Source organism: Amblyomma mixtum, chromosome 1 (genome assembly GCF_055824585.1).
Source record: "Amblyomma mixtum isolate Tamu chromosome 1, ASM5582458v1, whole genome shotgun sequence".
NCBI lineage: Eukaryota > Metazoa > Arthropoda > Arachnida > Ixodida > Ixodidae > Amblyomma > Amblyomma mixtum.
Genome location: NC_143012.1, coordinates 256,243,122 through 256,255,910, shown reverse-complemented (window position 1 = coordinate 256,255,910; position 12,789 = coordinate 256,243,122). Strand labels below are relative to the sequence as shown.

The following is a 12,789-nucleotide window of genomic DNA, read 5'->3' as shown; positions in this document are numbered from 1 at the left end:
TGGAGACAGCACATATTTTTAGCTGCAGTTGCAGGCCGCTTTGAGCAGCACATGATTGCCAACAGTCCTGCCTGCCCTGTCTCTGCCCCACGCGTTTCTGCCGTGTTACCGCGTACGCGTTTATTGCATCGTAAGCGCGAAGTCACAAACAGTTTTTCACCAGACAACAAGGGGCGGAGTACACGCGAAAAACTGCCTCAGCCACCGAGCAACAACACCAACCTTGGCAGCAGGTGGCGGAGGTTTCCAGCCGCTGAGAGCAAAACACACAAGTGAGGGCTGCAGGTAGCAAGTATCGCTTTATTTTTTTTACTGTTCGAGCAGGCCAACGCAGTGCACCTGTCGCCAAATGCCTCGATCGCACACGGAGAATGCAACGGGATCAATAAAATCGCGAGTTGGTGCTTGATTGGCATTCTGGTGGGAAGAGCGCGACAAAAAGACGACAGAGAGAAGCGAGTGTGCTGTCAATTTTTATTGTGTTGTCTTTTTTTTTCACTGTTTTCACCAGAGTAAAAAAAATAAAACTGCTCGCCGCGAGGGGAGCGTCATATGTGCCATGCAAGCGGCGAGGCCATTAAAGGGGCCATGAAACACCTACCGAGGAGAGCACATCAATTCATTCAATCACTGCATTGTGTTGTCATGAACACCTCAGCCAATTAATACACTTCTACACGCAGCAGAGAACCCATAATCACGCGCGAAAGTTGGCGAGCCTTTTCCGGCGACTTAGGTGCCGCAGTGCCTATCAATGGTTATGGCGCTCGGCAGCTGACTCGAAAGACGCAGGTCCGATCCCGGCCACGGCGGTCGAATTTCGATGGAGGCGAAATTCTAGAGGCCCGTGTATTGTGCGATGTTAAAGGACCACAGGTGGTCGAAATTTCCGGAACCCTTCACTATGGTGTCCCTCATTGACCGAGTAGCTTCGGGACGTTAAATCCCCCTAAAAGAAACTTTTCCGGGGACTTCTTCTTGCTCGTACTTTCCTCCGTCGCACACTCCTGCGTATAAAAATTCAGAGATGGCTATTGTTTAGATTCTTTCAGACGTCAGGCAGGTACCATGGCCGCGGCCAGTACGTCGCGTAGTTCCGACGTGTCAGGAAGATCTGACCCTGGCGGAGGAGTGCGGGCTTTTCAGCGTGCAAAAAGTGACGAGAGAAGAGGGAAAGGCGTGAAGACGCTGAAATTCGAATTTTGACTACATATAATTCAGCATCCAGAAAGCCATTAAAAAGTTCTTGCTGGAGGTTATTCGCGAAGCGGAGTCCTTTAACACATCACGCACATCGCAACTTTATTAGAGATCCCTTCAGAGTCCCTTTAAGGCAAACCCCGGAGTTTTTTCTACTTCCTCCGATTTTACTGAAACGTTCACGATATGATCTCCGCAGTTTTCAGGTATTTTTTGTCAAATTCCGCAGCAGGGAGCTGTTTTCGTTGCTGCGGGAACGAGTTTCTATCAGCAACCTTGCGTGTGTGACGTCACTGCACGCACGGCCATCGATATTCGCTCTGCGTTTTGCTGAAGGACAAGATGTTGAGCTGGTTTTTGGTCATTTCAGACAAATATGACTCAAGACCTTACTTACAGTCGCCAGTTTGACCAATCAGCGTGCACACGATAGGTTTTCTAACAGCACCCTGAAGTCATAGGACTCTAGGGATATCATCGTTTGGTCGAAATTGAAAATTGGTTTTGAGGAAATGACGCATTAACTGCCTCACAAATCTCGGTGGACACCCGAACGGTGCCGTAAAGAAAGGGATAAAGAAAGGAGTGAAAGAAGAAAGGAAGAAAGAGGCGTGTAGTGGAGACATAGTAGAGGTATCGGGTATAATTTCGACCATCTAAGGATCTTTAACAAGCGCTGACATCCCACAGCACAACGGGCAGCCCAGTCTAGAATTCTTAGTTTTTGCTCTTTTTAAATACTTCTACTTGATATTTTGAAAAACTTTTTTTTTGTACCAGAGCAAGGGAAGTCTTAGGAATGTGATGAGATTATCAACTCATAATATTAAAAAAAAAAACCCGGAGTCAGCCTTTCAGTGCCTCGGATCCCACAATCCATATGCCTCAAGGAAACCTATTTTTTTGGCGGGGAAACCATGCCAACACCTTCTCTATTGCACTGCCATTCACACCGCTCACTCCGCAGCGCAGGGCCATTTCACAGGGCCATTTCAGACCCCTTTGTTCACTTAGGTGCCGCAATGTGGCGCCATGTATGGGGAGTGCTGACTTGTGTCACCGCACCAGCTGCTGGAATGGCTGGCGAATACAGGGTCCTTGGTGAATGCTCACCAGAGAATTGGAATCATAAATTTGTTCACCTATTTCCCGCAATGGGTGATGGTGTGCTCTCTCTTCACCTCACTGATTGTGTGGAGCACTCACAAAAGGTGGCGAGTGAAAGAAAAGGTAACGAGGACCGAAACTGATGAGGCTGTGACTCTGCTGACCATGATCGTTCAATGATTATGGGTTGTGTTAGGTTTTATGGCACATAAGCAGCTAAGGATATCAAGCACCAGTTTTTAAAGCATGAAGAACAAGCAATGCATTGTTTCCGTAGATTCACCTTCGGGCAAGGGCTTCTCCATGCCATCGCCTAGACTTTGAAAGCAAAAAGCCATTGCTTTAAGCTTACGTTTCTAAATTTCAACTCAAAGTAAAATTTCAATTCCTGCAGAAGTATAGTACATCACCTTGGCCCACAATAATGCCATACGGCAACCCTAAAATGCACAGACAATGAAAGTGTGGCAGTAGCCATGGCACCATCAGACATATGCAGCGTTGCTGCAGTGAACCAGCAGAAAGGAATAGACCCCTATTGCACGGCATGCGTCTCGCAACAGGCTTGCAACTCCGCCCTGGGTATGAGAACACACATCTGAACAGTGGGCACAGCCAGCAAGTCTACGTGGCTAGCAATTCCCATTTCATCAACCCCCTACTCGACCACAGATGTCCTGTAGCTAGCAAGACTGCCTTCCAACACAATTGGTCCCAATATGTCGGCACAACAAAACAGCATGTCATGGCCCAGACCCTTTGTACAGCAGAAAGCAGGCACTTGCCATGGACAACACTTGCTACACTCTTCACACACTCTTCTCCGCACTTTGGGTGAACCTTGAACACTAGAAGTTTGCACTGCTGTTTTCATCTCCTGCACGGCCCACTTCCTTTTATGAATAGCCAGTGCAAGTTTTCCAGGTAGGCCTTTGATACTTCTGGCTGAAAAATTCATATCTGAGACATAGCCATAAGTTAGACAATCCCAGACAGTTATGAAAAAATCCCATGCCTACAAAATCCATTCATACATCCTGAAATCTCCTCAAAGAAAGGCCACAGTAGCAGCAGCCAGACAAAACACTGTCAATAACCATGACTAGTGACTGGGTTACAGGGTAGCAAGAAACAATAAGCAAATGTCAGTCAAGCCAAATTACACATATTCATAAAAGGCACCTTTAAAGTGCAACAAATGCAGAATAAAAACTAGCAAAACACAGACACAAGATATCTGGTGATTGCGGAAATAATAAACAAACGCTTGCAAAGATATAAAAACAAAGCAATAAACGGCGACATTGTGGGCTCGTACAGGTCCCTTGTTCGCCCTCCGCCAGATGGTGTTCCCAAAAACTTCCGATTAAGATATCTGGTGATTATTTACAAGTATTAACAAGGCGTGCTCACATATCTCCCAACAAATAAGTCTTCCTTTTTTGTAACACCATCTCAAGGGAGTTTTGCAACATGAAACATCAAAACCTATGAGCCTCATTGCACCTGCGAGCAAATTAACAGCACGAAAGCAACCCAATGGTGCCAAGCTGTCAAGCAAGGCTGTGCAGCAATGTCCCATATCTCATATGGCCTTCATCAGAGCTGTTGCTGAAATAACTGGGAGCAGAGTTTGCGGTTGATGTCGGCCAGGATAGTGGCGTACAGTTCCAGCCGTTCCTTGGTGCAGCCAGCAAACATGTCCTCTTCCTCTTCGTCTGGCATCTCTGGCTCTGCAGACAAAGAGGCAGCCATGCAGAAACAACATTGAACAAAGCACGCAAAAATGCCATGATATAAAGCAGCAGTGGCTAAAGGAGATGTTCATTTAATATATCTTCCACAGTGCAGTACAAGCCAAGGCACTTCTAGTGATCCCAAGGGGACTTCGTGAAATCCTTAATTCGTTTTTGACAACCATGAGGCCAAATTATACAAACTCCCAAGCAGAGAAGCCAAGGCACAATTGGCTGAATAAGGTCACAGGAGATCCCTGTGTGAAAGAAATAAAATTCTGCAATACTAGGCTGCGAGGGAGAACTGCATCCCAGGTGGCAGTACGATGCAACATGCTACATTATTCTTATCTACAACATTATAATAACATTTAAAAGTCAGCATTTGAAAATGTTTACTTTTAATGCTAAAGTAATGTTTTTTTCGATATAACATATAATGTTATTAGTTAATTTTTAACATTCATGTAATGTTTCAATGCGACAAAGAATGTTACTGTGACTTACATAACATTTTAATAGCACTACTCTAATGTTCGTTGCTATTGGGAACAGCTCTGTTCACGAGCACATGCATGCTGTTTGACTTTTGTGGACGACAGTGTGTGCAAAGCGCCTGCTATGCATTGCCTCAGCCGAAGCGCCCACTGTTATGTTAGGCAACATGAATGTCTGTGCTCTCCGAATAGCCAAGCAGTCTGCCACTGCCGATTCACTGCGTCGGAGCGAGGGAAGGTCCCTCACCGACGACGGGCTTGGCCGGCTTGGCGGGCCCGCACCGCGGCCGGTTAAGCTTGCGGGCCTCGTCGCTGGCCGAGTCGTGGTGCGCGGGGGGCGACCGGGGCGGCCGTCCCCGGCGGCTGTTCCGGCGCGCCCGCTTGGCCCTGGCCGCGGCGCGCTGCTCGAGCACCAGCGCCGTCAGGTAGCTCTGGCGCTCCTTGCGCACGCGCTCCGTGCGCCGCCGCGGGGGCCTCTGCTCGGAGGCGCCGCCCCGCGAACGCCGGCTGGCGAAGAACTCGTGGCCGCACGGGCAGCTCTTGCACGCCACGGGGACCTGCACAGCAGACAACACCCTATTTATATAGGCGATGACAAGCAATTCCGATGAGAGCAGACGGTCACCAGGGATCTGTGCTGCACAGCAGAAACTCGTGTGCTGTGCACCACGAGCCATCTTGTACAGTACAAGCAGAGCCCGCAGGCAGTGGCCATATTGGCTTAAATGCGCGCCACCAGAAGATGCACAATCGACACAGGCCCCGCCGCGGTGGCTCAGTGGTTAAGGCACTCGTCTACCGAGCAGGAGTGCCCGGGTTCGAAACCGACCGCGGCGGCCGCGTTTCGATGGAGGCGAAACGCAAAGGTGCCCGTGTGCTGTGCGATGTCAGTGCACGTTGAAGATCCCCAGAAGGTCGAAATTATTCCGGAGACCTCCACTACGGCACCACTTCCTTCCTTTCTTCTCTCAGTCCCTCCTTTATCCCTTCTCTCACAGCGCGGTTCAGGTGTCCGCCGAGATGCGACAGAGATACTGCTCCATTTCCTTTCCTCAAAAACCCAATTTACCAGTTTATTTACCGGAGCAGCGCATTTTAGAACGAGCCCGAAGCGAAACTAGCCACTACAGTGAAACTCCAAGGTAACTTGACGACTCCCGATCTGATGACCTCTCTCGGCTTTTCTGAAGCAGTGCGAAGACCAACGGTGCAGTGAAAGCATGAGCGGTAAATCTCACGGACTATAGACCAGAGCATCATCTGCCCAAGTGCTGGCTTTCTTTAAATGCAGAAGGCGTCTGAGAGCTGCTCCCTGAGGTTTCTTGTCCATGGGTTTCGAACAGATTTATTGCGTTAGCAATACTACTGTAGGTTTCGCCTCGTCGTGTAGCCCCGGTCGGTAGGCACGGATGACCTTGAACAGCCGCTGCCCCGAGCAGGTGGCACGCCGTTGCTTCAGCCGCGCTCCGCCAGATGGCAGCGCCGTCGGCGCGCCGCGCGGCAGCGGGAAGAGCAGTTTGCTCTGTCTACGGCAGATGACTCCACTAGGAGGTCCGCCACTTCTGGCCTTCCAAGCCGGCGTTAGCAGCATTGGCGGGCAGTGCGAAACGCTGCTGCGCAGCTTGTGTACGAACCTCAAGTGACTCTTAAACAACCCAGCTGTAATTAGCCTAATTTCTAATCAGACCACATAAATAAATAACACCCAGTAGGAAATTGGTCGAGTTGGGGAATCGAACCAGGGTTAGGGTGCCTAGAAGGCCTACCAGGGTCTCCGGAGTGCGAGACGAGCACGCTAACCACTCCGCCATGCCAGCTCGATTTGGAATGAACAAAGGCGCGTCTAGTGAATACGGTGTCTTCGTTCACTCCCATCTACCTCCCTTCCCGCTACAGCGAGGGTCAGGTGTCCACCGAGATATCCGAGACAGATACATTTCCTTTCCTCTAGGGACAAGAAATTACAAAGGCCCGTGTGCTGTGCGATGTCAGTGCACGTTAAAGGACCCCAAGCGGTCTAAATTTCCGGAGCCCTTCACTACGGCGTCTCTCATAGCCTCAGTCGCTTGGGGACGTTAAACCCCATAAACCAAACTAAACATTTCCTTTCCTCAAAAACCAATTTACCGACGAGCAAGGCGTACAGCCGAACGGACAATGGCGTTTTGTGGACTCCATGGCAGCGTGGCTGAATGGTCACGTGACCAAATATGGCGGCGCCCATGCTCCCGCGCTGTTAACCGTCTATAAATGAGCGCTTGCCTTGGCGTGAATGCTTTGCTATGCAGTCCTCTAAGGAGAAGTGGCAGCGACAGGAAGAAGCGAGAAAGGGACAACGTGCACAAGAGACGCCAGAACAGCGGGGTCTTGCAAAGCGTCGTGCTAACGATGCAGCTCGGCGACAACGTTCTATTTCGCGGAGTGGTTCCACGTCATCGGTCACCGATGAATCTCAACACCTGACTGCTCAAGAACGCCGCAATGCTACGAGGCGAAGGCAACACGCCGAAGAATCGCCAGAAGAACGCGCGCAAAGACTCGAAAAACAGCGGATTACTGAGGTTGCCATTCCTAACGCAGTTTACCCGGTTTAACCAGAGCTAAACTAAACCAGGTAGTCGAAATTTCCGGAGCCCTTCACTACGGCGTCTCTCATAGCCTGAGTCGCTTTGGGACGTTAAACCCCATAAACCAAACCAAACCATCACTGAGTAATCAGTCAATAATTATGCGTGACGTCATCCAGTCGTGACGTCACCAGTGCCACAGAGGCAGTCAAAGTGTTGCAGAAAACACTTTCGCCTCTACGGACTTTAGACAGTCAAAGTGCTCCCTGAATTTTTTTTTTCACACATATTCTTCCTTTAAGAAATACTCCGATAACGGTTCTTGATAGTCATGAAGGAAGCTTTGTGGTCGGATAAATAGATAAATATATGCTCGACTTGCTGCACCAATGCCTGGTTCTCAAAGAAGAGGTCTATTCAAGTATTTTGCGAGGTTGTCACAGCCGTGGGAGGCGTTACGAGCAAGACGAACGGGATGTTCTACCACATGAGTGTTTGTTGTTGTTTCGACTGAGAGAAGGATGAAAAGGAAAGTGTACGGGCCTGCCGACTGGCTCGAGCCGAGCCACCACCGCTGCCACGTGCAGATAGAGTTAAAAGATAAGAGTGAAAGAAGAGACGCGCGTCGCAACAACCGCGTCCGCCGAAGCGAAGACGCTGGCTGAAACAACAGATACCCCCCTTTGTGGTAAGGAATTCCTGCTTGTTTGTCTTTATATATACATTAAAGTCCCCGCTACCCTGGCAGGTGGCAGCTAATGGTTGATCGCGAGAGTTCGCTCACCGTTGTCAGCGCTAACGCATACGGCTAGCCCACATCTCTCTTTCACCACCCCACGTACCTATAAGCGCGATTCAGGCGTCCACTGACCCGCGAAGCCAGTTATGCCATAGAGAAAGATGGTTATGCGCACTTCCTTTCCTTAAAATGATCGGAGTATAAAGCGTTGTCAACGCCAACGCCAACGAACACAATGAACGCTGATGGCCTATGGCTTCAGCGCCGCGTTTCTGGCACAACGTTGTCAATGTCTGCAGCCCACATCTCTCTTTCATCACCCCACGTACCTATAAGCGCGATACATGCGTCCACTGTTCTAGGGAGCCAGTTATGCGCATTTCCTTTCCTTAAAATGATCGGTGTGTAAATCGTTGTCAACGCCAACGCCAATGAACACAACGAACGCTGACGGCCTACGGCTTCAGCGCCGCGTTTCTAGCACAACGTCGTCAATGCCAACGCACGCAGCGCACGCCAATGCACACAACGAACGCTGACGGCCTGTGGCTTCTCAATGCCAACGCATGCAGCGCACGTCTGTCGCTACCGCCACGTAGCTTAAAGCACGATTGAGGTGTCCACTGTTCTCACTGCCTTCCCTCTGGTTCAGGTGTCCACCGAGATGTGTGAGACAGATAGTGCACCATTTCCTTTCCTCAAAAACCAATTTACCCTGCACTCTGCTTTCCAAGCTCCCACTCGGTTTCGCAGCTGCGACTAAGGTGTCCACTGCTGGTTACAACGGACAACAGCGACGGCGAGCGACGGCGACGCCACGAAACGCAGAAACGGGCGCTAAAGAGCTGCGCTCTAAAAAAAAATTGTTCACGAGCTTCGGTTTTAAGGGTCGCAAAAACACAGGAAACACGAACAGATGCATTTTTATGCGAAGCATACTACTTTAGCTACCACTTCAGCCCTTCACCATGGTTATGCGCCTCCAAATCACGTGATACATGACGTCACGACAGTGGAGAAACGGGGGCCCACCTCGCGCCGTCGCTGTGGTTGTGCGCCTCCAAATCACGTGACACGACGTCACACCACGTGACACGATGACGTCACGACAGTGGAGAAACGGGGGCCCACCTCGCGCCGTCGCTGTGGTTGTGCGCCTCCAAATTACGCGACACGATGATGCTTCGCATTCTCCAGGCTTAACCAAGTTAAGCCTCAGCCATTTTTTTCTCTAGAAGCTAGAGTGCAACGGTGAGTGTTCATAATAAAATAGGGAGAAGTGGTTTTGAAGCGATAGCTTCACTACTCTAGCCACTTCGCCTCGGCCGTATGGCCGTGGCTGCAGTGGACACCCGTCATCCGTTTGTAGAGGAAGTGCGAGTGGAAGAAGAAAGAGAGACAGGGGGGCCGCAATGAAGAAAATGAATTCGAGGAAAGGAAATTGCGCAGTGTCTCATATATCTCGGTGGACACCCGGCATCCGTTTGATGACGTCAGAGATTACCCAAGTAAATCATCAGTAGCATTACATCGCTTACAGCGAAGCCTAAGCGTATAATGACGCAGTAATTCTCTGTCATCTCGATGGACACCCAAACTGCGCCGTACAGGAAGGGAGGAAGTGGGAGTGAAAGAAGGAGGGGCCGTAATGAAGAAAATTAATATTCTATTTGAGGAAAGGAAATTACGCAGTAACTGTCTCGCATATCTCGGTGGACACCCGGCATCCGTTTGTAGAGGAAGGGAGGAAGTCGGAGTGAAAGAAGAAACAGAAAGAGGGGCCGTAATGAAGAAAATTACGCAGTAACTGTGAATCCACGTCAAGGGACGAAGATAAAGAAGGAACGCCCAGCGAAACGCAGCGGCGTATACAATTCGACTCGGCGAGTTCCACTAGGCCAGCTGCAGCTATCGCGTCACTCCAGGTTTAACCAGGGCTAAACCGTAGCCAATTTTTTTTCCTTGCTTTATCTAGTTCTGTGCATGAAAGTAAGATGTGGTTCGTGGTGGCCGTTTCTCGCAAAGTTCGCATGTCGGTTTATATTGTTTTGCAACTGTGCCTAAAATGTGTGTACTCAACGCGAAAACGACATAAAATTACTTCCAAGACATGTTCCTGACGTGCGCATGGCTTCCATTCTCCTGGGATAGGCCTGGCAAAGCTTATTTTACTTCATAATTGTACGTAGACTGCCAGTTATTTAGTCTACAGTGCAACAGCTCGATGCAATCTTTATAGAGCAAAGTCAGCAAACCAAAAGATTAATTTAATTTATTAATTTCGCTTAAATAATAGTCTTTTGAGATTTATCACGTACGTAATGCCCGCCTTGCTGTACAGTCCAGATGCACAGGCTGCACCAACGCCTCTAGCACTGTTTTTTTTTTTCAATAAAAATTATTTTTAAAATATCCCTGTATACGCAACTCATGTTTGCTAGGCTGGGACCACTCTGAATTAATTACGCTAGGCTAGGTTAACTGAGAAAAATATTTAATGACCGAAAAATACAGACTAACCTGACAGACAAGGTAAAGGAACCAAAATCACGAAGAGCTAGGGAGACGGGAAGAAACGCCATTTTATATGGCACGAACAGACAAGGGCGGATTTAAGGGGGGAGTCACCCCCATCACTTCTCAAACGAGATATTTTTCAAAGGAAAACTATGCTGAAGCCAATTTTTTTAATCAAAAAAAGTCCCAAGAAATTCGTGGTTCAAGTGAGACCACCCCCTGCGAACAAAAGCTGTTTTATGAAATGGCTGCTTACAAAACGGATACATTTAGAATAAAATGGCGGACGATGAACCACCAGGAAAGGAAAGTTTTATGGCAGGAAAGCGAGGAGCACACCTTGGAATGCCATTTTCCCAAGCCTTGATTCACAGAGCTGGCCGGACAGCCTGATTCCGCGCATTCCCGAGAATGCTAGAGCCGTTCTTCGCAATCACTAACTCCCTGCTGCTCTTAGAATACTGGAAAACGCCACCAGACTTGTTCTTTTCATCAAGCGATTTCGCAAAAAGCGGGCGCATTCCTGTTTATCTCGACCTTTCACTGTTGAGCCACTGCGTAAAGTCGGTTCGCTAAAGTCGAAATGAAGCCTCTTATTTTCCTTCACCCGCGACCACTTTTCATGCTACCGATACCTTATGGGCAACAGTTCAGGAGACGCATGGGTCTTGTTTGCATTTTTTCTACGCAAGAGCAAACAACCAGCAGACAAAAAACTAGAAAAGAAACACTGGATAGGTTTTGTTCGTCAGATCATTGACCTTGCATCATCTTGATTGCTGGTTCGTCGCTGGAATATTCCAAGTGTGTGTATAAGCCCGGCCGACGCATGCGCGTCTATGTACGGGCCCGAGCTCAGCCCGGGCCCGGCGAAGCACCCGGGCCCGCGCAATGCTTCCACTCAGCTGCCGACAAGTTCTGAGGGGCCGCTCTGCGGGTTTGAAAAGGAGTACGGTTCGTCTCCAACTACAAAAGGACTCGTCGCTCCGGCGCACGCGGGGGCTGCGACGAGCGTCTATTATGTCCACCTTTTCCTTTCATCTCTTTCTTTCAACTCCCTCTGCTACTACTGGCTCCAAAGTTACGGGACTATTAACCGTGTTCAAAGCCATTCTTCTCAGCCCCATGGCGACAATTATGCCGTTTAACGTATGTCTGCACGTTCCGCGCGTATGAGCTCAAGCAGCTTCGATCTAATCTAATCTGGCATATGACTCAGCTGCTCCGACAAAAGGGTTGCGCTAGCCTCGAAACATCACGCATACGTGGAGACCAACACGAACGCCTCCGCTAGCATGACACATAGCGTAATTAAAAAAAAACAACAGAAAACTGGTGTCAAGTGATCACAGAACAAGACCATGACTGCGCATTATTGTTTGCAGAAAATGAACGAGCACAGCGAGTGCAAAACCTCACTTTAATGCAATCTCTTTAATTTCAACTGTTCGCATTCCTTCTCCCCCACCCCCCGCGATTTGTACCCTTTCCCAGCTAACGTCACATTCATGGCGAATGCACACGCTCGTGCATGCCTAAGTGCTTAAAAACGATACGAAGGTGCATGCAGATGATCGAAACAGTATAATCACCAATCGCACCAACGACCCGAGAAAGCAATACATTGAGCACTTAATAAGCACAGTCGCACTCACAGGTGCAAAGGGAGAACACCCCTACTGCAGTATAACAAGTCGAGAAAAAAATTAACTTTGAAGACAATTATGAAATTGGTGTCCAATTCTGGTATTCTGATCCGACACATTAAAAGATAAATAAATACATGAAGACCTCTGCTGTAACAGCGCCTGACGCGAGCAGCTACAACTCTAACAGGTAGTGGATAGCGGTTGTCCAAACTGGACAAGATTGCTGGGGCAGAAAGAAGAGTGGGCTGTCGAGGGGAGTGCGAAGGGGGGGGTTCGCCTTGCACCCTACAGAAATGCTGACCTGTTGTTCGCATTTGGGGCAGTGTTTGGTAACCATCCTGTTTTTGGCCATGGTCAGCAGATCCCGGTGGTACCTACACGCAGCGTAAACGGATCTTCATGGTTTCAGTCGACACGGCGACACTTAAAAACAAAAGCAACTATACGCGCTGTCGACTGTCAACAAGAAGCACGATAGTATCCATAGGAGGTGTGCAAAGCGGGGCCAGCAGCAGGGGACCGAGAGCGATGTTTGCTGGCCACGCCTCCAGGTGGCACAAAGAGCGTGAGAAACATTTTGAAAAACAAAACACTAAACGCCAGCAGAGTGCGTGTGTGTTATTTCGTTGCTGGCAAGTGCACAACTGCACAGGAGACCAGAACAACACTATAAAAAAATGCGAGAAAAAATATATTTGATTCATTACAGTAACATGAAAAGTATGCAGTGACGTGCACAATGCAGGGGGGCAAAGCGCGGCGAGGAGGTTTTCATAC

General features: G+C 49.0%; 1 protein-coding gene across 1 annotated transcript; it reads right to left on the bottom strand.

The window, feature by feature from the left end:
- Positions 1-280: 280 nt before the first annotated feature.
- On the bottom strand, positions 281-12,576 carry LOC149371532 (uncharacterized). Its single transcript, XM_089565789.1, has 3 exons — positions 12,314-12,576; positions 4,788-5,097; positions 281-4,040 (listed from the first exon to the last, which is right to left on the bottom strand). Exons 1-3 carry the CDS (start codon positions 12,362-12,364, stop codon positions 3,907-3,909), a joined length of 495 nt encoding a protein of 164 aa, XP_089421915.1. The 5' UTR covers positions 12,365-12,576; the 3' UTR covers positions 281-3,906.
- Between the last annotated feature and the right edge of the window lie 213 nt (positions 12,577-12,789).